The following is a 22,835-nucleotide window of genomic DNA, read 5'->3' on the forward strand; positions in this document are numbered from 1 at the left end:
CCTGAAGGGCCCATGGTGCCATTTCTGTTTGTTTTCCCAAATCAAAGTCCCAGCAGGGCTCCCGTGGCACCGCTGGGCCACTATTAGAAGAGACAGGCCATTTCCCAGAGCCTGGTGTGTCAGTTGATGCTCTGAACTTAACCTTGCAGTGCTTTACAACAGAGCCTTGAGGGTCCTGAGCCTCAAGGCCAAAGAAAGTGTATCTTTTTATTGGTGGTTTAAAGTGTGTGTGGCCACTTGAGAGTCCTAGAGAAAGGAAAGCAGACACTTCTCAGGCTAGGCCAAGGGTCCCCCAGGCCCTTCGGGCTGTGCTGTACTGGGGGCTTCTTGGGCAGTGGGCAGGATCCAGATTAGTGGTTCAATGTGGATGTGCCCCCTCTCGTTGCTAACCCCACTAGCAGTGGATGCCCAGGTCTCATTCTCTCAGAACCCAGCAACAGGGTGGGCAGATGGGGCTCCACTAGACTCCACCCTACCCCAAGTCTTTCATCTTCTATTTCAAACAAACATGAAATTACTTCCACAGATTAAAGGGGAGAGTTCCTCAGTCATTCCTTACAGCTCTACTAATGGAGTGGGCAGGCCCACAGTCAGGAAAGGGAGACGTGTGGAGCGCAGCAGCTCCCCCTGGTGTACACAAACCCAAGTGCACCCAGAGACAGAGACTCCTCCCACCTCCCATGGCCAAGGTGGTTGGTGGTTGGTCTAGAAAGGCAGGGCCTCTCTGGGAGCAAGGCCCAGGGTCTCTATCAGACATTGACCTGGGGAGAAAATGTCTACCCCAGTCACTGGAAGACAGCCTGATTGTTTTGTTTTAGTTGTGTGTTGTTTTTTTCAAGACAGGGTTTCTTTGTGTGAGAGCCCTGGCTTCCTGGAACTCATTTTGTAGCCCAGGCTAGCATCGAACTCATATCCACCTGCCTCGGCCCCTTGAGTGCTGGGATCAAAGGTGTGTGCCACCACCGCCCTGCTACAAGCCTGTCTTTATCTCCTCAGGCCAACACTGGGCCACTGCATATGTCAAGAATATCCCCGGGAAGGTGGCTGGGCACAGAGGTGCCAATCTGGGATGTAACCATTCAGTGGACAGTAATAGTGAACCTTAGAAGCCTTCAGTGTTCACAGTGAAAGGCCACGTAGGTAAAGAGAGAGTCCCAGCCTCCTTTGCAAGACGGTGTCTCTTGGGGGGAGTAGGCTGGGTAAGAGTCTGATTGATGGGGACAGCATGGAGCTCGTCTATCTTTAGACACATGGCTGGCAGCCTCGCCTGTTTCAAGCCTTTTGCTGACAACTGCTCAGGCCTCTTACCTGAGCGGTCCTGTAATGTGTCTATGGCCTTGTTTCTCCTGTCATACCTTAAAAAGGAGGCTGAGGCGTTAGGCCTAGAGGGTGCCTCTCCTCCATCGTCCCCCCAGACATTCTGCAGAAGCTCAATACATCGACCCGTCCCCTGGCCACAAGGATTAGCGGGTGCACTTGATGTTGAGGGGCAGTTGCTAGGGCCAAGAGGCCCCCCTACGTGGTTGCTAGGGGTCTGGCATGGGGTGAGAGGTCTGCCCACTGCCGCGGTCACGGAGGGAATTACACAGTCACAAAGAAATTGTTCTTCTCAGTAATCAGTTCTCGGCCACCGGGCGGGGTACGGGTGGGGGAGCAGGCTGGAGCCCAGCAGGCTGGGGGCTGTGATCATAGAGGCGTGTTAGCCCTGGGCTGGGGGCCAGAGACCGAGAACACCAGGGACCAGCGCACTAAGCTGCTTTCTCAGCTATTTCTGTCCCTGGACACAAAGGTGTTTACTTGTTTTAACATTTCCTAGGACTCTCCTCTCTCCCTTTGTGTGGTCTTTATCCCCAATAAGGTTTGAGCCCGAGATTACAGGCAAGAATTAAGGCACTGGACTCAGACAGCTCAGAACTGCATGACCTGCCAGATCAAGGAGTATAAAGTAACCAAGTGTGTGCTTCTGAGGGGGGCCGACCCCTTCAGCAAGACCCATTCATTGCCCCAGAGGGAGCAGGCAGCCGGCATGCAGGTGTGATGGAGGACGGCTGCCGCATTGCCCCACTGAGGCTTTGGCTTGGGACTGGGGGGTTGGGGGAGGGGTGGGCCATGTTGCTATTTGGAGGTCCAGTGGCTTGCCATATCTTCCCTGAGCCCTCCTCTTCAGGAGCACCCAGGTGGACACCTTTCACCGGCTACCCTCCTTTTTTCTTCCAGTGGGCAGCTGATCACACATCTGGGCAGTGACTTCCCCCCAGGGGCTGGGGTGCTAGATGTCATGTATGAGTCCCCCTCTACACTGCTGTCCTGTGGTTATGACACCTATGTTCGCTATTGGGACCTCCGCACAAGTACACGGTGAGTGTGCTGGGAGGGAGAGGGGGAGACACACAGGAGCCTGGCATGGGTGCAGGCTCTTTTTAGTTTTGAGTCAGCCCAGGGCACAGAGACTCCGTGTCAGCAAGGCCATATCAAGGTCAGATTCCCTACCCTTCGGCAGCTCTGGTCACTGTGGCCAGGGAGACTGAAAAAGCAGACATTTCTTAGAGCCTCTACAACGGGTCCTCCGTCAGGTTGTCTGCTGGGAAATACAGATGAGGATGTGCTGCCTCGGTGGCCCAAGGCTCCGTTAGGTTTGGTTGAGTCAGGCTTCACATCACTTGAGCCCATTAGGGGTCCCTAACCAGTCTCTATCCCTGAGCTGGGTTAGGTGGAGGGCATCCAAACCTATCTGTATCACTCTCTCTTCCTGGACAGGAAATGTGTCATGGAGTGGGAGGAGCCTCATGACAGTACCTTCTACTGCCTACAGACAGACGGTAACCACCTGCTGGCCACAGGCTCCTCCTACTATGGTCTTGTGCGGCTGTGGGACCGACGCCAGCGGGCTTGCCTGCATGTAAGTGTCCCGCCTAATGTATGCCTCTGGGATGGCAAGATTCATTGTGGGTTGCATCTGAGAGCGGGTGACGAGCCCAAGGTGTACCTAAAGCCGGCTGTCGTCATTCTGTTTCACTGGTCTGAACTCCTCCCTGGGCCACTGCATATGTCAAGAATATCCCCGGGAAGGTGGCTGGGCACAGAGGTGCCAATCTGGGATGTAACCATTCAGTGGACAGTAATAGTGAACCTTAGAAGCCTTCAGTGTTCACAGTGAAAGGCCACGTAGGTAAAGAGAGAGTCCCAGCCTCCTGTGTCCCAGCCTCCTTTGCAAGACGGTGTCTCTTGGGGGGAGTAGGCTGGGTAAGAGTGGGGCAAGGGCACCCCATCTCCCACTTGAGAGGTTCTCATCCTGTGTCTCCCTTGCAGGCCTTCTCGTTGACGTCGACCCCACTCAGCAGCCCTGTGTACTGCCTGCGGTTCACCACCAGGCATCTCTATGCTGCGCTGTCTTACAACCTCCACGTCTTAGACTTTCAGAACCCATGACAGAGCAGCCCTGCTTAGGGGCTGGGCAAGTCAGCTACTCAGGGACCTCTCCTGCCTGGCAGGTGAGGGGATACCTCACTCTTCTTCCCAGCCCTGCTGAGTGAGCTCCTAGGTCTCTGGCCACCATGCCCTGGCACCTGAAGCACTGAGTCCTGGACACTGGGCCGACTCTGACATGGGCCCTCCTGTGCTCTTAGGAGAATGTACCTGAACTTAGGTGTTTATAGTAGGGTCAGGCCTTCTCCTGAGCCCTTCCCAGCACTACTGCAGCCTACAGAGTGAGATGAGGGCTCTCACCATCCCGGACAGAAAGAGATGCAGTTGCTAGAACTTGTGCTGGTCTCAGCCGCCTCCTCAGTCAGATGGTAACTTTGGCCAACATCTTGGAGCTGGGCTCTTGCCTGAGGTACCAGTCTGCTTTGCTTTGAAACGAAGGAAGGACAAAAAACGCCTGTCAGCTTGGGGTTCCGGGCTAGCTGTTCCTCAGTCCTGCTATGGGAAACATGCTACCATTGTAATTTTTATAAAAATAAAATTTAATTGTTGACAAATCTGGTTCTTTGGTGGTTAGGTCATTCTAAGTGGGTCCAGGAAGGCAGTGTACAGGGAAAGGACAAAACTATGGCTCTATGTCCCCAAGAACCTCCCCAGGGTGTAGACAAGGAACTGTCGGAGGACTCTCGGCTGTTGAGCTATGGTGACATTTCGCCTCTGTCCTATCACACACACCTTTGACAGTACGGCAACCGTGTTCTTTTAACCACAGTGTCTTAGCGTTCTGTGCTGTTTCCAAGCTAGCTGGATGTTTAAACGTCCCCTTTGCCCACCCTGGCCTCAGAGGAGTTTTTCCTGAGTCTCTTATATAAGGCAAGCCAGCACACAGGAGTTCCAAGATGCCCAGCCTGTTCCCACTCTGCTCCCCCGTTAGCTGGAAGGTCCCCAGGATGGGAGGTGGGGTGGGTTGTCACACCACCATCTTCCCTAAGAAGGCAGGGTATCCAGGGACGGGCAATACCCAGAAGTAGAGAAAGGGGCAGTCAGTCCTTCTAGAGCAACTGCAAATGACTTTACTCAGGACCAGAGCCACAGGTGGGAGCAAGCTGTTCCCCAAGAGCCAGTTCTAGGGACTCTGTAGTTCTTAGAAGAGAAGAGGCTGCCCGCGCCATAAAACCCATGCCGGAAGTCTCACAGTTTCCTCCGCACCAGAGGTGCAAGGCTCAGGACAGCTACTGCGTCTTACAGTCCCCGGCACTGCTGTGGGCCGTCTTTACCTTCTTTAACTCCTTCTGTAACTCCGACTCAGTCGCCATGACCTCCTTTGGCTTCTGATACTGTGGAGGGAACCAGGGAGAAGCCATAACTCACTTACTCGAGTCTCCCTCCACACTCTCACTCTGGCTCTCCATGAGCCTCCTTGTATGGGAGGAAACCTAGGCGTGCTGGTCTGAAGGACTTCCTCAGCTCCTGTGGCTGGGGAGGGGCAGACCCAAGGTGACAACTTAAGGCCTGTGATTACCACCACGGCCCCACCTCGTGAGCTTTGGGGTGTGGCTCTCCCTTGGTCTCCTCTTGCACCCCCAGATGAATAGGAGATGTTGGTTCTCTAACAAGCACACTCGGGGTTTGGGATGCTTGGATTCTGGGACGTGGGTGAGGGATGAGAAACCTCTTCTTGATGCCAAGCCTGGGCAAAACTTACAGAGATTATCAGGGTGCAGTTGGCGTGCGCAAAGCTCAACGCAGAATCCTCTAGAGGAAGCTGGTGTCTGTCTAAGTCAGGGATGGAGAACTTCTTGTAGTACCTGTGGGGACACAAGAGGCTGCTGGGGAACCAGCACAGCGACCCCAACAGTTGGGAGACACTAGGCCTTCCACACCTCTCCCCCGTTTTCTGTAAAGCTCGAGAGGAAACAGGGAGAGCCTGAGGAAAGGCCTGGTTGAGTCTGAGGTTCTAAAAGAATGGTAGTGGCCTCAGAGCCAATGGTGAGCAGAACCAGGGGCAGAGGGGCTCCCCATGCAGGGCGGGAACTCCCAACTACACAAAGAGCACCCCAAGCCTCAGGGAGCCTTCTCAGAGGGAGAACACAGTGCACAGAGCCATCTAACTCCCCAGGGAGAGGAGCTATGACGCTAAAGGACCCTGGATCCCAGACCTGGACCCTTTTCCTGCCCTCAGTACAGTAGAGTAAAGCCAAAACCAACCAGAGAAGCGCAGATCCCAGGCTTCCCTGGAGGAAATGCAGCCGAGCGAGCCGGGTGAGGCGCTGCTGCTGCTGCCCTGGTCAGTTGTCAGTGCTGTAGGAGTCAGGGTGGGGTGGGGATGGGGGAGGCTGGTGGGAGGTTGGAGATTTCCCCACACACTTATTAGACCAGAGCCTAAGGATAGGCCCTTCCTCTCAAACAGCCTCATTTGGCAGTCTCTGTGGTGGCTGTGTGGGCTGGGCACTGGCCAGGGGCTGCTGGAGCCTTCACTTGGACAAGGGGTCCCTTTTTTGCAGAGGGAGAGGCTGTGTGGGCCGAGGAGGGAAACGCCTTAGGCAGCAGGTACAACAGACTCAAGAGCTGGGCCCGGAGAGAATGGCTTTCAATACTTCAGAGGGTCCTGGCCCTTGTGGTGACAGCTACACTGAGTCCACTTCAAAAGCCCTGATGCCCCAGGGACTCAGAGAGTTGACATCAATGCAGCACTTCTGGCCTGTCCTCCCTGCCCAAATCCCTCAGTTCAGAAGAGGCTTGGGGGGGGGGGTCTCTTCCCAGGTTCCCCTCTCCCCACCAAGGTGCTGGGACCCAACGCAGGAAAAGAATGTTTACTTAAAGACTGACAGTTCAAAAGGAGTGGGGGCGGGGACCCTAATGGTACTGCAAGTTGCTTTCCTTCCCAAAGCTCTGCCCCAGGGAAAGGCCATCCATCTGCCTGCAACAGGGTGGAATGCCTGCTTCATCCTCTTCCTAGCCAACAGGCCGAGCGAGGGCTTTTCCTGGGGCCCTGGTCTGGCCAGCAAAGGTGGCAGACGCTGATAATAGCAGAGGGTCAAAGGTTAAACAGCAGAGATTAGGTGAACACAAAGGCCGGGTAGGAAGTGTTAACATCTTCCTGGCAAATATACACAGAAAGCAGAACCAACAGAGAAGCGCCTCCCACACCCACTCCCAGGAGGGGCCAATGAAGGAGAAGCAGCCCAAGGTTTGTCCTCATCCCGGGCAACCTCAGGATCCCGGGGACCTTGCCCCCTTCCTCACCCTACCCCTGCCACAAGTCTGGGAAGCGGAGGCAGCCAGTGCCAGCAGCACAAACACTGGGTGAGGTTAAACAACTCCTTAAAGTGCAGTACCTTCCGGATTCCCCCATGCACAGCCACCCCACCTCACCTACTCAGGGTTTGCTGCAACAATAACTGAACTTGAACTGTCCCCAGGGCCTGGATGAGAGGAACCCACTGTGCTTCAGCCAAAGTCAGAGTGCCTTCTCGTCCTGCTTTGCTTGTATTCCCTGTGACCCCTCACCCGTCCCTTCCCTTTGCAGGCTCAGTGAACATCCTTGAGGGAGGGCTGAGGCAGGAGCGGGGCTGCTGAGGAAAGGTCCACGCGAGCTACCCCACGCTCCTCCAGCCTGCACACGGGCTTGGCGGGTAACCAGAGAGGGCTTCAGCCTACTTCCTGTCCCGAGCACATTGCAGCCCTATTTCCTGCCACTCCCAGAGTCACAATGTACAGGCCCACACTCAAGTGAGTCTGACCACTGAGTCCTGCCTTTTAGGGCTGTCACAGCATCATCATCATACAGTGAGTGCACTTAGCCAGGCTTTCTTCAGATCCCATGCTTTGGCACCTTGACCACAGGCCAGGGAGCATGCAGGTATCTGATATTGTCAAACTCCTCAAACAATCCTTGAGGTAGTATAAGCACCGTTCTCCTAAGTGAGAAGCTGGCCTAAATACTACAGTCACATGGCACAGGCTAGATTTAAGCCAGCATCTTCCTAGTCCAGCATACTCCATCTTTCCCCTTAACAGCTGCCAGCTTCCTTGGGACCAGATGTATCACACCAGAATCATGTAGAAACAGTTCCTTCCTTCCCCAGCCCATCCTATCGATACTGAGGCTGAGGACCACCACAGGACCCTGAAATCACTTCTTTAAACAAGTGGCTAACCACAGTCTCCAGGGGCCAGGCAGATACCAGCAAGGCAGCTGCAGCTTTGGCTGGGAGCTGCATGCTGGAATACTAAAATGAGGGCGCAGCACCAGGGGAAGGAAAGTACCATGGCGGGGTGTGCTACAGATGCCCAGGTGCTCAGCAAGAAGGCCACAGTCTTCTCTGCACACGTCACACGGCACCGACTTTTTTTTTTTTTTTTTTTTTGGTTTTTGAGACAGGGTTTCTCTGTGTAGCCCTGGCTGTCCTGGAACTCACTTTGTAGACCAGGCTGGCCTCGAACTCAGAAATCCACCTGCCTCTGCCTCCCGAGTGCTGGGATTAAAGGCGTGCGCCACCACGCCCGGCTGGTACCGACTTCTTACATGCCTTTCTACATCTATTCATATACTGCATGTCTGCTGTGGATGATATGATGACCAGGAAAGAGATTTTAAAAGTATTCTGAAAAAAATCAGACCCCACACATATAAACACTGTTGTGCTTTGTTGAAAGTATAGGTTATATCTGGCCACCTCTCTAGCTTCCTATCCGATGGGTCTGCAGGGGGCAGGGCTGAGCCTGGTTAGGGCTCAGAAACTCAATTTCAAGCGAGCCCTAAAATACCATTCCCCTGTGTGGGAAGCCCTCCTTCCAGGATAGCACTCCCATCCTGCCTTGCCTCCACCCGCATCTCAGCAGTGTCCCCAGTCCCCGCCACTGGGTGCCACTGGATGGTGGAATGCCCCACTAGCTACAGAGCCCCTGGCCAACAGCGCCACCTACGGTATATACGATATATGTGTGCAGGAGATGGGGCCCAGAGGATCTGCTCACAGATGAATTTTTTTGGTGAGCTAGCTAGCCTTTCTTGTAGCACTCGCTTGTAATCACATTTCTGTCTGATATCTGTATTCGACAGTGACCTCTGGGGGACGAAAAGGAGGCAGCAGCCAGCTCCACAAAGTGCTAAGCTGCAGATTCAAGTGCTATCAGAAGCACTTTTGTTCCCAGTTTGGACCCAGGGCCTCTTCCGCCAGGGAATGCTTGCTGAAGCATGGAGTTTGTTTTCCTACAGGCAATTTCTCTGTTGTCTGAAATTGCTAAATTCCACTTTAGGCACTGACTCCTGTTAATGATGAGAACAATAACGGGAATAAACGGCCTTTTATCTTAGGACTTCAGCACACTTTATAAACGTAAACCCTTATTATTATGACTTTATATTTATAGACAAGGTCCACTACAGGGGCTGCTGGCTGTGTGTACAGCAATAATCCTGAAATTAATTCATTCATCTCTACCCTTTCCCTTGTCCCTTTAACCCTGCCAAAATGACAGGGTGTGGGGTGCTAAGAGGAAGACAGGACTCAGGGCTGCGCTGGAGGTGGGTGGAGGTTCCCCCCCACCACACTCCCCACTTCCCTATAGGCAGGCCTCTTAGGGGAACGGAGACTGTACCTACCACACCACCTGAAGGGGGGCGTGGTAAATGATACAGTGGCCCATGGGGCTAGGCTCTGTACCCAAGCATCAAGCTGGCCAGTTTGGCAGCTTGTGGATGAGAAGATAAAACAGAAACAAAATGAAGCCCCAGGCTGGAGGTGGCCACACCCTCTTTCTCACTCAGGCTGAAACAGATTCTTGCCAGGCTCTTCCACTGTGATGAGCCAGAGCCGCAGACACAAAGTGTGATCCCACCCCAGTCATCTCCTCTCAAACCTGACCACCCACTGCCTCCACCCAGCAGACCACAGAGAGAATCTGAAACACCATTGCAGAGATTTCTGAGAGCCCAACATCTGCCCACTTTCTCTCAGTCTGGGGAGGGACGGGGGTTTACTACCTCATTGTCTGAGACTTAAAGTCTCAAATTGCCACCAAGGCAGGCAGGTGTACCTTCCAGGACGTGACTCCCTGCCAATGCAGTGATGTCACCAAGCCAAGCTCACCAGACCAAGGACATAGCAACCTTAGAGTAAACTTCCAGAGACCTCAAGTGACGGCTTTGTGCTTACTCCTCACTCGTTGTTCGACAACAGTCTTGTGAGGCCCAGCATATGACACCTAGGAAATCAGACACTGGCTGAGTTCTGCTGCCTCGATGGAGCCGCACAGTTAGCTGGTTACTCTGAGCACCTGCCTCCCAGATACAGAGCAGCCTGAGCGCTCACTACTCCGATCCACTCCTCTCGCACACAGTAAACAGGAGCCCACCACCCTACTCACTTTTTGTTTGTTGTTCTAACAATGACACAGCGCTCCTTCTGGGCCACAGACACACTATACACATCCTTCGGGTAGGGGAGATTTCGAATCCGCCACTGGAAACTTGTTTTGGTGTCCTTGCGCATGAAGATGGGCTATGAAAAGCAAATCAGCCCAGGTTGGCCTTGGACTCACTGTGTAGGAAGATGACCGCAGCCTTTCAGCTCTCCAGCCTCCACCTCCCCAGTGCCGGGATTATAGGCTTGTGGTAGGATGCCCAGCCTATCAAGGACCATTCACGGAGAAAGGGACAAAGGCTTGGCTCCTCCCCATCCCTAAACCCCTCCCAGAGTCAGACAGGAAGTGCCTCTGCTCTTCTTCATGGCCCCCCACCTGAAGCAGCTGCCGTGGCTGTGACATACCCTTCAGATGCACACACAAACCTACTGTGGCTAGGTGGGCATAGTATATATAAGGTGAACAAATTATAGACCCTGCCCTTAGGGGTCAGGAGCCTCCTCCCAATCCCCGTAAGACCCTGGACAAACAGACATACATTGGCATTACTTTCTTTGATGAGCTCGGATCCCAGGCTCCCAGCTCCTGAGGGCACTGGCTCTCCCACTTCAAGCTGCCACTGGCCCAAGGCTCCCAGGGCATTTTTCACACGCCACTTCCTCACTGCAGAGAGAAACAAGCAATGGATTAAAGCTCGCTGCTGCCAAAGCTGACGTTGGATAACTGGAACGGGAGAAGCCCAGGCTTTGGTCTCAATGCTGGGCCTTGTGTATCTGAGCCAGGAATCATCACAAACCTTAGGAAATCACATGGGGCATTTCAGCAGCATGTAACTTGCAAAGTCCATTTCCAAGGCAGGCACACAACTGGACCGGGGATGAAGCCCTGAGAGCAACCATGGGGTGTGACACCCGGAAGAAGGCAAAGAGGCGATCACAGCCATTTCTGGAAACATGATGTCTAGGCCTCCAGACGGAAGTCTAGTTGTGCTTTGCTGTTATTTCCTGAGACACAGTCGTACTAGATAGCCAAGGCTGTTGTCAAACTATTCCTTGTGTCTTGGCCTCAGGTGCTTGGATTTCAGAGTGTGCCTGCATACCTCCACACCAACACACCCTTGCACCCACACACCCACACACCAGCACATCCTTGAACCCGCACACTCACCTTTGGGTGCATTTCCCACCCCCACCCCCCCTAGAATGCCATGCAAAGAAAAAAAATGAATTGAGTGAAAGCTGTTTTTGCTTCATGATTCATAAAGTCCAAATAAAGACATTCACTTATTTTAGGTACATCTGCCTTAAAACAACGACCAACAACAAAAATCCCAATAGCACCGAAGTTGTATTTAAATGCAGTCTTGGGCTCTTCTGGTCTCTTTGACCTTGCCGGTAGAAGCAAGATGATGAAGGGAACATCATCCTTTGGTAAGTGTCACAACAAGGCGCACATGTTGTGCCGCCGCTGTGGCTCCAAGGCCTACCACCTTCAGAAGTTGACTTGTGGCAAGTGTGGCTACCCTGCCAAGCGCAAGAGGAAGTATAACTGGAGTGCCAAGGCTAAGAGACGAAACACTACCGGGACTGGTCGGATGAGGCACCTAAAGATTGTCTACCGCAGATTCAGACATGGATTCCGTGAGGGAACAACACCGAAACCCAAGAGGGCAGCTGTTGCAGCATCCAGTTCATCTTAAGGATTTCAATCAGTCATAAATGTTCTGGTTTCAAAATAAATAAATAAATAAATGCAGTCTCAGGCTGGAGTGGGACTCACTGACAGTTTTCCCAAGTACTAGGACTGACCTCCAGCATCGCAATTAACACATAAAGTCTTTGGCATACACTGGATGCTGTAGATTTGGTTATGCTTGTTTTATGTGCTTGGTCTGCATTTGTACACTACATTTTAAATGGATGAATTGTTTTTAATATAAATGTAAACAAGTGAATAGCTCTGACAACCATATTGCTTTACCAAGAACTGCGCATCACCCTCAGGTCAGCAGTAACCGCATTGCTAACCTGTGGCCTCCCACCCCACCCCACCCCACGGTATTTGTATATGATTACTGCTCTCGCTCTCTGGGCTCCAGGAGTGTTTCCATGATCTCTCTCCAGACCCCTTCTTCATGGCTTCAAATCCTCCCTCCAGCCGATCTGAATCTCCCCCTCTCTCTCCTTTCTCTCCTTCGTCTGGTTGGCAGACATCCCACCCTATTCTCCCTCCTGCCCAGCCACTGGGTGATGGGCATTTACTGACAAGGCAGAGAATAGATGGTAAGAACTGCTTACACAGACTTGAGACAGGAGGTTCTTGGTGTACACATTTCAATGCTGCGTCCAGATTGAAACAAGACATGAGGGCAGAGAAATCAGTATTTAAATAACACAAGGACAACCTTATACACAGTGCACAAAAATATCAGCCTACAATGGGCTGATTGTAAATGTGGAGTTTTTTATAAAATAATAATAGATCCTTACATTTATAACTTGATAATGCAAATAATGATTTTCACTTTCCCAGATTTTATAAGGCAGATATTTGTGAAAGGGTTCTTTTGTTGTTGAGGATATTGTTTTTAGCCTCTGCCCTACACCCCTTTAGGTTTGCTTTTGATGAAAATCATTCGGTAGCCTAGACTACCACTGATCTTACTGCGATCTTCCTGGCTTAGCATCATGGGTGCTGGGTTTACAGACCTGTGCTACCAGGTCTAGTTTTTGTTGTTGTCTTTTAAACTAAGGCACATATTTTATGGAAGTCATAAATCCAGACGGGAGTCCGGTCAGCAGCACTGGGAATGAGCCCCACTGAGTGCTATGCTGGTGGCTGCAGTGTCACCTGCCAGTGGCAGAGGGGCTCTGCTGAGGCGTACCCTCTGCCCTCCACCCTCTCCCTCCTCCCTCCACCCTCCACCCTTCCATTCCTGCTCTGTTAAGAAGATGGGGGCTGTGGAGTTTGGGCGTCCTGCTGCAAGAGCTGAGCAGTCAGCGCTGAACTCCTGCAGCCTCCTGTAGCCGCTTCTAGGAGCTGAGAAACTCTGAAAGGCCTGGTGGGGCCACAGCCGTTTCGGGGGTGGGGCAGCATCGGGCCTGGGGACTTTTCATCAGCTGGGGCAATCCTGCTCATGCTCACCACTGTGAGCACAAAAGCCGAACACAGAAGCCTGATGTAAACTTAGAATTTTCCCTTGAATGTGGGCTTTTTATAAGGTCTGCTGCACTCTGCACTGTGGTTTTATTACATCTCAGGGCCAAGATTCTCCCTAGAAACACATCTGCAAGTTTATAATGAAAATTAATAAGGAAGAGTAAAACTTGGAAATATGCTTTCTAGGCAACTTCTTACACTCACAAATACTTCCTTAAGTGAATGGACTGTGACCAGGAGTATATGCAAACCTAGCCACGGTAATACCTCAGTCAACTGGAAGCCAGCCTCTGGGGTCTCTGTCACAGCTACAAACAAGTAACAGACACCTCCTAGGAGCAGCTCACCATGACATGATGATGAAACCTACTCCCCATGAGAGCAAAGATCACCCTGGATCCTCAAGCCATGTATAAAATGCTCTGTAGCCTGGGGTGCAGCTTAGTGGTAGAGCCTGCACCTAGCATGCATGAGGCAATGGGTTTGACCCTCAGCACTCAGAAGAAGGGCCAGGGGAGTCCAGCAGCAGCTGCATATAGAAAAATGAGGCGGGAAAGTAGGTTCCCCCAGACACACTGACAGTAGTATCAGATGACAGCTCACAGGGCAGGACACAACCACCCATGCACCATTTGGTGTCTTTAAGATGGAGTCTTACTATGTAACTCTGAAAGTTCTAGAACTCACTGTGTAGAGAATGCAGGCTGTGAACTCACAGATTTGCCTGCCTCTGCCTCCCAAGTCCTGAGATCAAAGGTGTGCATCACCATCGCCTGGCTGAGACCACTCAGACTGGCCTTGTGTCACCCTGGCGACACTGAAGGGCAGAGCATAGTCATCACTGGCCTAAGGAGGCAGTCACTTAGGACACAGCTAGTCTAACAGCTCTATTTTTATTGTTTATTGAGAGGAAGGCGTTTCTTGCTCACCTGCCCCCTTCCTTCACCTCTGCTCTCCAGGGACCGGGTAGAATTACTGAGGAACAATGAGATCCAAACGTGACAGTTAAGATCCAGGTCTACAGATCACAGAGCTACACATGCACACTTAGGCTGGTAGGATGGAGATTATATGCTATCCTGGGCTAGATAACAAAATCCTGTCTTAAAATAGACAAAGATAATTTGGGTCTTATTACCCCATGTCCAGAATTCAGTCATCAATAAAGAGATAAACTACAGGCTCCAAGTACTCTACACAGATGTGACATTCCAAATGGCTTCCTCAAGCGCTGCTTTGTCTTTTGTGGGGTTTTTTGTTTGTTTGTTTGTTTGTTTGTTTTATTTTGTTTTGTTTTGAGACAGGGTCTCTATGTAGTCTTGGTTGTCCTAGAACATGCTATTTAGACAAGGCTAGCCTCAAATTCACAGAGATCATTCTGCCTCTGCCTTCTGGATACTGGGACTAAAGGTGGCCCTCTCCATACCCAGCTTCTATTTCTGTATTTAAAGGCCAGGTTTGGTTATCTGAAGGGGCAATATGATGAATTTTTATATACCTGGGCTGGAAAAGCATGGGCTCTGTTACACTCTTTGTCCTGGGAACATCACCAGTATGGGCCCTAGAGGCAAGAATCACTGCCGGACTTCCCACCTGGTCCTCCTCTTTAAGGAAGGCCAACTCAGTCTTCCTCAGAAACGTGCCCTAAGAAGGGGAAAGCACAGACCCGCTGGCTCTCTTCTCTCTCCTTTCAATGTTCCTCGGGCCACGGCAGCTTGGTGTTCTTGGCTCTCACTTTTTGTAAAACGCCCTGGGGAATCACATCTATGTAAGAATGTGACACTTAAGTTTCCTTTCCAGTCTTTCAAGCGGAAAGATCTAATGAAAGATTCTGAACTCCTTACTTGTTCCATGGTTCGGGCACGCATGTGCACGTGCACACACAGTCTTGGGCTTTCTGGTCCCGTCTTTGTTCCCGAACTCAAGGACAGCTCCTGAGGCAGGCAGGACTGCTCCACCTGCTGTCGTCCTGATTTGATTTTACGTTAAACCCAAACTGGTGTGTACAAGGCAGCTCCCTGGGACTCGGTCCTCTCTTCTGGACTGAGTCAGGGCCAGTCTTTGGAAAGGAGACTTCCAATGACCCTGTAAGGGTCTGATGGCAGGATGGATGAAGGAGACAGTGCCTGGGGGCCTTTCCCAAGTCAGCAGGAAGCAGGCTGACGCCCCAGACTGCTGAAAGCAGCCCCATCTTTCAGGTGGGCTGGGAAGTGGAGATCCTAAAGGCCTCTTTCCCCAAAGCTCCGAGGCCTGGCCCACTTCCAATACGGATAATTACATTCCCCTTTCTAAATACTCCCTGCAGCTTAAACTGGATGCAGGATTCTTCTTTTCTGCCCTAAAACACTGCAACACTGCTCCGTGGCTATTAAACAGCTGCCTGGCCCATCCCTGAGGAGGCTGGAGGGATTCGAGTGGGTCATTTATAAAGGCGCTCAAGTGCCTGGGGATGAAAGTGCTCAATATCCTCCGAATGCGGCCTGTGGTGGTTAGGCTGGCGGTCAAATACCAAAGCAGATTAAGAGGTAATCCAAATGTAATCGCCGGGGGACGGTCTGCCCTTCAGCCGTGGCCCCCTGGACATGCTGTGTTCTTCTGGGGGTTGGTTTGATGTTCCGATCATTGTTACAAGGCCCTTCAGCTCTTTCCTCTATGAATACATACAGCGTTCATTGTGGGGGGTGGGAATGAACAGCCCCGGGAGGGTAGAAAAAAAAGATGACACTAACATGCTTATTAACATCGGCTGGAGGAACTTCTTCCCAGACAGATGCACACCTACCAGCAAGTGCCCCTCTGTAAATTATTTTCTGAGCTTTTTTTTTCTAATAGAAAACCTGTTGACCAATTATCAAATTTGTATATTAGCTGGGGGAAAAAAATGGAAACCATTTTACTTACTGCCACGGAAACCATATCCACATTTTACTTCACAGTATGTGCAAGCACAGAGCTAGCTCCGGCCCCGAGATGATATTTATACATCAGTAACCAGGCTTTATAGCATGTGCCTGCAGTCCCAGCTACTTGGGAAAGGAGGCCAGAGGGCCACTTGAGCCCAGGAGTTTAAGGCTAGCTTAGGCAATGCATAGAGACCCTATCTCAAAAACAAACAAACAAACAAACAAGAACTAATATTGGAGAGTATTTTTGCAAGATAGCTAGGTGAAGGCTAGGGGAGATAGAAAGTAATAAACGGGTCTCAGGGCTGGGCCTGCACACTTTAACCTCAGCTCTAGGAGGCTCTTTTGGGAGGGCTGGCCCTGCCCAGGATGCACAGGAAGCCCCAGGCTGCAGAGGAGAGGCACATCTTGAGAAAAGAAAGCCAACCAAAGTGAGCAGGATTTAAACACTCCAGCTCTGCCACTACGCCACGGGGTCAGGGCCAAGCTCCAGGCTGGCTCAGATACCATCTGGCTTTGGGGTTCTCAGCGTGGCACTCACCTCCTCTGAGCCTACTTCCTCCACTGAGAAATGGGGGCCAACAGTGTCTACATCGTGGGGCTTTAAGGAAGATGTCAGCGGAGGTGATCCATGTGGAGCCCCTGGCATGAAGCCCGGTTAACGTGCAAATGTCATCGTTAGGTTAAGCAGCCAAATGGTGAACTGTAGCCCTCCTCCATCCTTGCTGCTAAAGCGAAGGAACTTTGAAGGTCTAGCCAAACCCGCCACCACCAGAACTGAAGGAGATGCAGGACAGCAGAGCGGGCAGGCAGTCTTGTTCTTCATTGTAATATCACACCAACCACGGCAAGGGCCGGGTTTGTCTGTGTGCTTCTGTAGCCTTGGCAGCTCTGCCTGCTTTCTTTGCTGTATGGAAAAAAAGAACTGATGTGCAGGTCCGGGCAGGAGCTGTGGCTGGACGGGTGGGCGAATGGTGGTGGTGGTGGTGGTGGCTGTGGCTAGCTCACGTGACCTCTGCTTTCATAAGGTCTCCCCTGTCTGGCATTCCAAGGCTGTCACCCCCCGGGAGCACTATAAATTACAATGCATTGTGAGGATATTACTACTGTATTGCTTTCCAACGAATCAGTGTCATATGCTAAACACATCAAGATTTTTTAATAGCGCCAGACTAAACCAATTGGGACTGGAGCCCAAGAAGCTCATAATAAGTAAGGCTCAATACTTTGACTGCAACTGAGCATGCGCAGGGCACACACACCGTAAGACTGGAGCATGAGAGAATATGCAAACCAGTATAACCCACGCTGTCAGCTGGAGACATTTATGAGCTGCCAGGAGAAGGGAAAACGAAATTCCCTCACCAATACTACCTGTCGATCAGACCCCAGGAAGAAATGAAAGTCAAGAATAAAGACATGAAAATATCCCAGCCCGTGATTCTGTCACTGGTCTTAGCATTTCAGGTGCAACTTAATAAAGAGACCAGCTCTCGTGGCGGCCAGCTTTGGGCCCTGGGTCACAGAGCTGGTCACCAGCTCTGGGAAGTCAGTTACTGCTGCCGTTCGTACCTGGGAACAGACCGGGCAAATCAAATAATCCCCTGAAATCCGAGCTGGGGCTACTACTTATGAGCCTACTTGGAAGGAGGGGGAACCTGCAGGAACAAAAGCGACGGAGCCTCAAACACACCACTCCCACCCAGTTCTCATCCGTCTTCAAGATGAGGGTCATATTTAATACGGTGTCATGGTGACGTCTAGGAGGCAAGGTCAGAGCTTGCCACCTCTGATGCCTGCCCTTGTGGTGTGGCTTCAGGAAGCAAAAGAACAAGCCAGCAAAAAGCTAGAAGTGCAAGCCTTGCCTTCCTTCCGCCCCCTTCTACACAGCCTCCTCTGTGATACGCTTTTCCAGTTGTTTCTATAACGCTCTCGTCCTGAGCGAGAGGCTCACTGGTCCTCTCATTTGTCTGGAGGTGGGGGACAGGCTATACCAGGTAAACAACTCCACTGGGCTTCTGACGTTCACAGTTCTCAGAGACAGTCTTGCCCCCAACGACCTCCATTTTCCTACCATGCACACTGCATGCTGAGATCCCACCTTAAGCCTAAGGCCAGACGCATTCAACTTATTTCAGTCTCACCCCCCACCCCCAGCTGCTGAGCCCTCCCACCCCTCCCCATCCCTGGCCCACACTTACCAAGGAGTTCACTGGTCTTCTCGTCATATTCTTCTGCCATTTCCTTCCCATCTGGGAACAAATAGTGCACCATCCTCTTCCCTGCACACAGAGAGGAGAGCACCTTACCTCAGGCCTTCCTCTGCCTTGCCAGCTGCACACTGAGATGTCTGCCCCCATACACTGTGAAACAGCAGCAGCCCCAAGAATGTCTACCACAAGCTGACTCGTGCCCGCCAAGGCTTTACATGGGCCCCAGACTCCCTTCCTTTTCCTGGACATGGCTGCTGCTTCCACTACCAACAAAGCCTTGCTTCTTCCCAACTGTGGAACTTGGCTCACTCTTTAAAACCCAGAGAAAAATGTCACTTTCCCTGGGAAGTCCCTGTCACCCCTTCCTTGCAGCTACCACAAGCAGAGCGAGGGCTTCTTCCTCTGTGTCCCTCAGGGTTGGAGTCTAGCTCACAGCAGGGCATCTACCCTCCGGGAGAGTGTTACCAGCATCTGAGACAAGTGCCTTTCTCTCTGCACTTCTGCAACCAGGGCTCCATGCTCTGATGTGAGCTGGGTCCCCTGACAGGCAATTCCTCCCGGCCACACTGCCACCCAGCCTTCCTTGACACATCTCGTGGCCATTCCTGGCAGAGCCCAAGATAATACCATCATGTATTTTCTTCCCCCACATGCTTGGTTTATGATTTCTATGTCTCTTGTGTGAGTCTTTGGTTATTGTTTGTCTCTTCTATTGGACGGGGTGGTTTTGGTGCCCATGGTTTCCCGAGGTCAGCCACTGTACCTGTTATAACAGGAACTCAAATGCTCTCCACAAGAATGAAAAAGCATTAATGTACCAACCACTAAAAGATAAGGGAACTCAGGGGAGTCCCCCAGCCCACAAACACTCGCTCAAGGGCAGAGCTGTGTAATTTCTTCTTTTTCTTATAGGCAGGTAAATGGATACAGGCAGCCTCCTCGGGAAGACTGACAAAGGGTCTTCCTAGGCAGTGGACGTGTACCCTCCATCAGCTTCAAGAACAGGACCCCTGAGGTGGCTTTGTCCTGTGTAACTCACTCTTTTAGGACACAGTTCCCCGAGTCATTGCTAACTGGTATTTCAGTCAACTGACCCCAAACTTGCAAGGTCTCTTGGCAGACCCTAGGTCTCAGCAGCACCCTTAAAAAATCTGATTCACAGATACGAGTACTTGCTCTGCAGGCATGGGGAACTGAGTTGGACTCTTAAGCACCCTACATAAATAGCTAGGTGTGGCAGTGCATGCCTGTAACCCCAGCATTGGTGGGCAGAGACAGGCAGGTCCCCAAAGCCAAAACTGAGCTGCTGCCTCAGTGAAAGGCTGCCCTAGGCAGAGAGTAACAGAGGATTAAAGCAAAGGCCCGGCCTTCACACACGTGACACCCTGCTAAGGCCTCTGTGCTCCTGCAACTCACATGAGAGCATCACACACCCCATAATACTACCTCATGACCCAAAGCAGCAGAAGCAGATTTTACACGCACTGGCATGTTCACGTTCAAAGCAGCACTATTCACAACAAGCAAAAGGCAGGAGCTACCCAAGCACCCGTCCACAGACGAAGGAACACAGATTGGGAGTATACACCTACAGTGGAATAGCTGGAAAACAGAAGGATGATGTTGGGGGCGGGGTGGGGGGTGGAATGCAGTCAGCAGAGAGCTTGCCATTCAAGTTTGAGGACCTGCTGGATCCCCAGCATCCATAGACAAAGTCTGGGGCAGTGACATGCACATATAATCCCTCCACTGGGGAGTTGGAGACTAGAGGATCCTGCGGCCCACTCACTGAACAGCCAGCCCAGACTTGTCAGTAAACTCTCGGTCCCAGTGAGAGATGCTTTATCAAAACAAGGTGAAGCCCAGCAAGACCTGGTGAAAGAGGTTGTCACCAAGCCCGGTAACCTAACGGATCCCAGAACTCACACGGTGGAGGGAAAGAGCCAATCTCCACAAGTCGTCCTCTGATCTCCACATATATGACCTAATGGCAGTGGTGTACATGCATACACACTCACACGCAGCACACACACGCACACACACGCACACACACGCACACACACACATTAATGTTTAAAAAGTAAAAACCACCGTGGGCGACTGTGAGGAAAGACACCCTAGTCTGACATCTGGCCTCCACATAAGCACACACACACACACAAAAAAAAAAAAAATAAATAAAAAGGAAATTCGGATGCACGTGACGACATTGATGAACTTTGAAAACCTTTTGCTTTGTGACATAATTAAATATTATTTGATTCCATTTACATAAAGCTCTTAGTCAATTTAATTGAAACACAAAGTAGCGAGGGGCTGGGAAAGAGGGGTGTGGAGTTGTGTTTTCTGGGTGCAGAGTATCGGCTTTGAGAATGGAAACTTTTGGAGCTAGATATTGGTGACGGGTGCAAACAGTGGGACCGTCCTTAATGACCCCTAACTACACGCCTAAAAATGGTTACGACAGTACATTTTTTGCTGTATGTATGTATGTGTGTGTGTGTTATATATATTACCACAATAAAAACAAAAACTGGGAGCTGGGTGTGGTGGCTCACGCCTTCAATCCCAGCACTCGGGAGGCAGAGGCAGGTGGATTTCTGAGTTCGAGGCCAGCCTGGTCTACAGAGTGAGTTCCAGGATAGCCAGGGCTATACAGGGAAACCCCGTCTCGAAAAACCAAAAAAAAAAAAAAAAAAAAAAAAAACCAAAAAAACAAAACTGGGTCAGGCATGACAGTACATGGCTTAGGCTGGAATGTATTCAAGGCCAGCTCAGAGCAGCCAAGACTACATAGTGAGACCCAGTCTCAAAGAAAAAGAAAAAGAAAAAGACCTCTGTCTTGTAAAGTGTGTCCCAAAGCTGCATACTGTGTGGCTGTGACACATGGCGATCAGTCTGCATCTCTCCATTTTCTCCCACTTCCTTTTACAGCCTAATTTCCCTGTATCCGGCCCTGGATGCTGTGCGGGCAGTCCCTGAATGGTGCCTTCTTTCCTAATACTTGACATTTTGCCATACACTCTCACACTTACATATGCTCACACGTCTTGGCCTCTACGTGTGATTCCTTCATCTCCACTTACCAAGTAACTATTAAAAATTCCTTAGGGGCTGGAAATATCACCTCTTCTGGCTGGTGATTATCCAAAGAGAAAATTATTTTCACCTCTGTGCTTTCTTAGCATTTCACAGACTATCTCAATCTTTCATTCCTTCCTTCCTGTCTGTCTGCCTGACTTCCTCCCTTCCTTCCTTCCTGTCTGTCTGCCTGACTTCCTCCCTTCCTTCCTTCCTTCCTTCCTTCCTTCCAGAGTCTCCTGCCTTGACCTCCTAAGTGCAGAGATGGCAGGCATGGGGCTATCCTTGCCTTTCTAAAATCCCAACCTCTATTTAACACAAGCTGCTATTTCCTTACATTTTTTTTTTCTTGATAATTTTATGATCCCAGGAAAGCATAAGCCATGGTTGTTGTCTTTTTGTTTGTTTTGACTTTGTTATTTTCTGTTTTTTCTATCTGCTCTAGCACAGAATTTGGCATATAGCAATGGGTTCCCTAAATGCTGTAGGGTAGGAGCAAATGAAACCTGATTTTTTTTTGTTTTTTGTTTTTTTTTTTTTTGTTTTTTTTTGTTTTTTCGAGACAGGGTTTCTCTGTGTGGCCTTGGCTGTCCTGGAACTCACTTTGTAGACCAGGCTGGCCTCGAACTCAGAAATCCGCCTGCCTCTGCCTCCCGAGTGCTGGGATTTTTAAAGGCATGCGCCACCACGCCCGGCTCATGAAACCTGATTTTAACTTCTGTAAACTTCAGGCACCTGCCTGTGGATGTTAAGTCCCTAGCTGTTAGCTTTAAAGCCTCAGGAATTCAGACCTAAGGCACCCTGGCTGCCAAGTGGGTGGGTCTGTGAAAGACCTCAGGGGCACAGGGCACTTAAACTGGCCACTTGCAGGATAAGGAAAAGCTGACACCTCAAACTCCTGTTCCTAGTCACTTAGACCTTAGCCCTTGCTCTATCTCCCCTAAAGATCAGGGGACAATTTAAAATCCACATCATAAACAAAACACAGTTGGAAAACAAGGACCTTAGAAACAACAGTGGTAGCCCACCCACTTCATTTTATATTTGAAGAAAATGGGGTCCTAACAACTGAAGAGGTGAATCGATGTTAGAGTTGATCTAAAACCCTGGAGTCTCTCCTTTCTATGCCATTGGGACTGCTGTCATCAATAGGACCCCCAAATTGAGGTGCATGGATCCCAGATGACAAATTATACCTGATTATTTGCAAAACCTGGCTTTGGTCTAAAACCTTCCTGGATTTCAGTTTCCTCGTCAGTAAAATGGGGTGGAGAATTAGCCTCTTGGTACAGCCCTGAGGAACGATGATGAATGTAAAAATGAATTATTGGGAAATACCAACAAAACTGTGAGCGGGGAGAGATGATATAAAGAACTCTTGAGGTGGGTGACCAAAGACTTGGGTTCCACTCGGGTCATCTCCCTGGGCTGGTTTCCTCTGCAAAAGCAGGAAGGCTGATGGCTGCTGCGACAGGTCCAGCTCTGCCCACCCAGGCTGAGGCCCTCCCTGGGGGAGCGGGCGCATAGTGCCCGCCCTGGGGGGGGGGAGGACGAGGGGTCTCGAGTTACCATCCTGCAGCAGTGCCGTCTTCTCGGCCGACCGCAAAACCTCCAACCAGCTAGTCACCGCCATCTTCTCTCCGCCCAGGAACGCGCCGGGCCACTGCCATGGCAACTACCCGACCAA

General features: G+C 51.0%; 3 protein-coding genes across 5 annotated transcripts in view; 2 read left to right on the forward strand and 1 right to left on the reverse strand.

Annotated features, from left to right (window-relative positions):
• Positions 1-3,974, forward strand: part of Fbxw4 (F-box and WD repeat domain containing 4) — an 83,034-nt gene extending 79,060 nt beyond the window's left edge. Inside the window, exons 7-9 of one of the 2 annotated variants that reach the window (XM_021151884.3) lie at positions 2,218-2,358; positions 2,813-2,899; positions 3,310-3,378. In XM_021151884.3, the coding sequence (XP_021007543.1) occupies positions 2,218-2,358; positions 2,813-2,899; positions 3,310-3,322 (241 nt within the window). In that variant the 3' untranslated portion in view covers positions 3,323-3,378. Of the gene's footprint in view, positions 1-2,217; positions 2,359-2,757; positions 2,900-3,309 lie in introns of both variants that reach the window. The other variant, XM_021151882.3, reaches the window with a different exon arrangement.
• A 499-nt stretch (positions 3,975-4,473) lies between these two features.
• Dpcd (deleted in primary ciliary dyskinesia homolog (mouse)) lies at positions 4,474-22,827 on the reverse strand. Of its 2 annotated transcripts, none has more exons than XM_021151885.3 (6): positions 22,718-22,827; positions 18,056-18,136; positions 10,331-10,455; positions 9,796-9,929; positions 5,129-5,231; positions 4,474-4,760 (listed from the first exon to the last, which is right to left on the reverse strand). In XM_021151885.3, the coding sequence occupies exons 1-6, from the start codon at positions 22,779-22,781 to the stop codon at positions 4,656-4,658; spliced, it is 612 nt and encodes a 203-aa protein (XP_021007544.1). In that variant the 5' UTR covers positions 22,782-22,827; the 3' UTR covers positions 4,474-4,655. The 2 variants fall into 2 exon arrangements, with proteins under 2 accessions (XP_021007544.1, XP_029328407.1); XM_029472547.2 differs by having other exon boundaries at positions 10,342-10,455; positions 22,718-22,816.
• LOC110285606 (large ribosomal subunit protein eL37-like) lies at positions 11,198-11,514 on the forward strand. Its single transcript, XM_085833853.1, has one exon. It carries the CDS (start codon positions 11,198-11,200, stop codon positions 11,489-11,491), a length of 294 nt encoding a protein of 97 aa, XP_085689979.1. The 3' UTR covers positions 11,492-11,514.
• Positions 22,828-22,835: the final 8 nt, after the last annotated feature.

The sequence above is a fragment of the Mus caroli genome, unplaced genomic scaffold (assembly GCF_978045245.1).
Source record: "Mus caroli unplaced genomic scaffold, Mus_caroli_1 scaffold_20, whole genome shotgun sequence".
Taxonomy (NCBI): domain Eukaryota; kingdom Metazoa; phylum Chordata; class Mammalia; order Rodentia; family Muridae; genus Mus; species Mus caroli.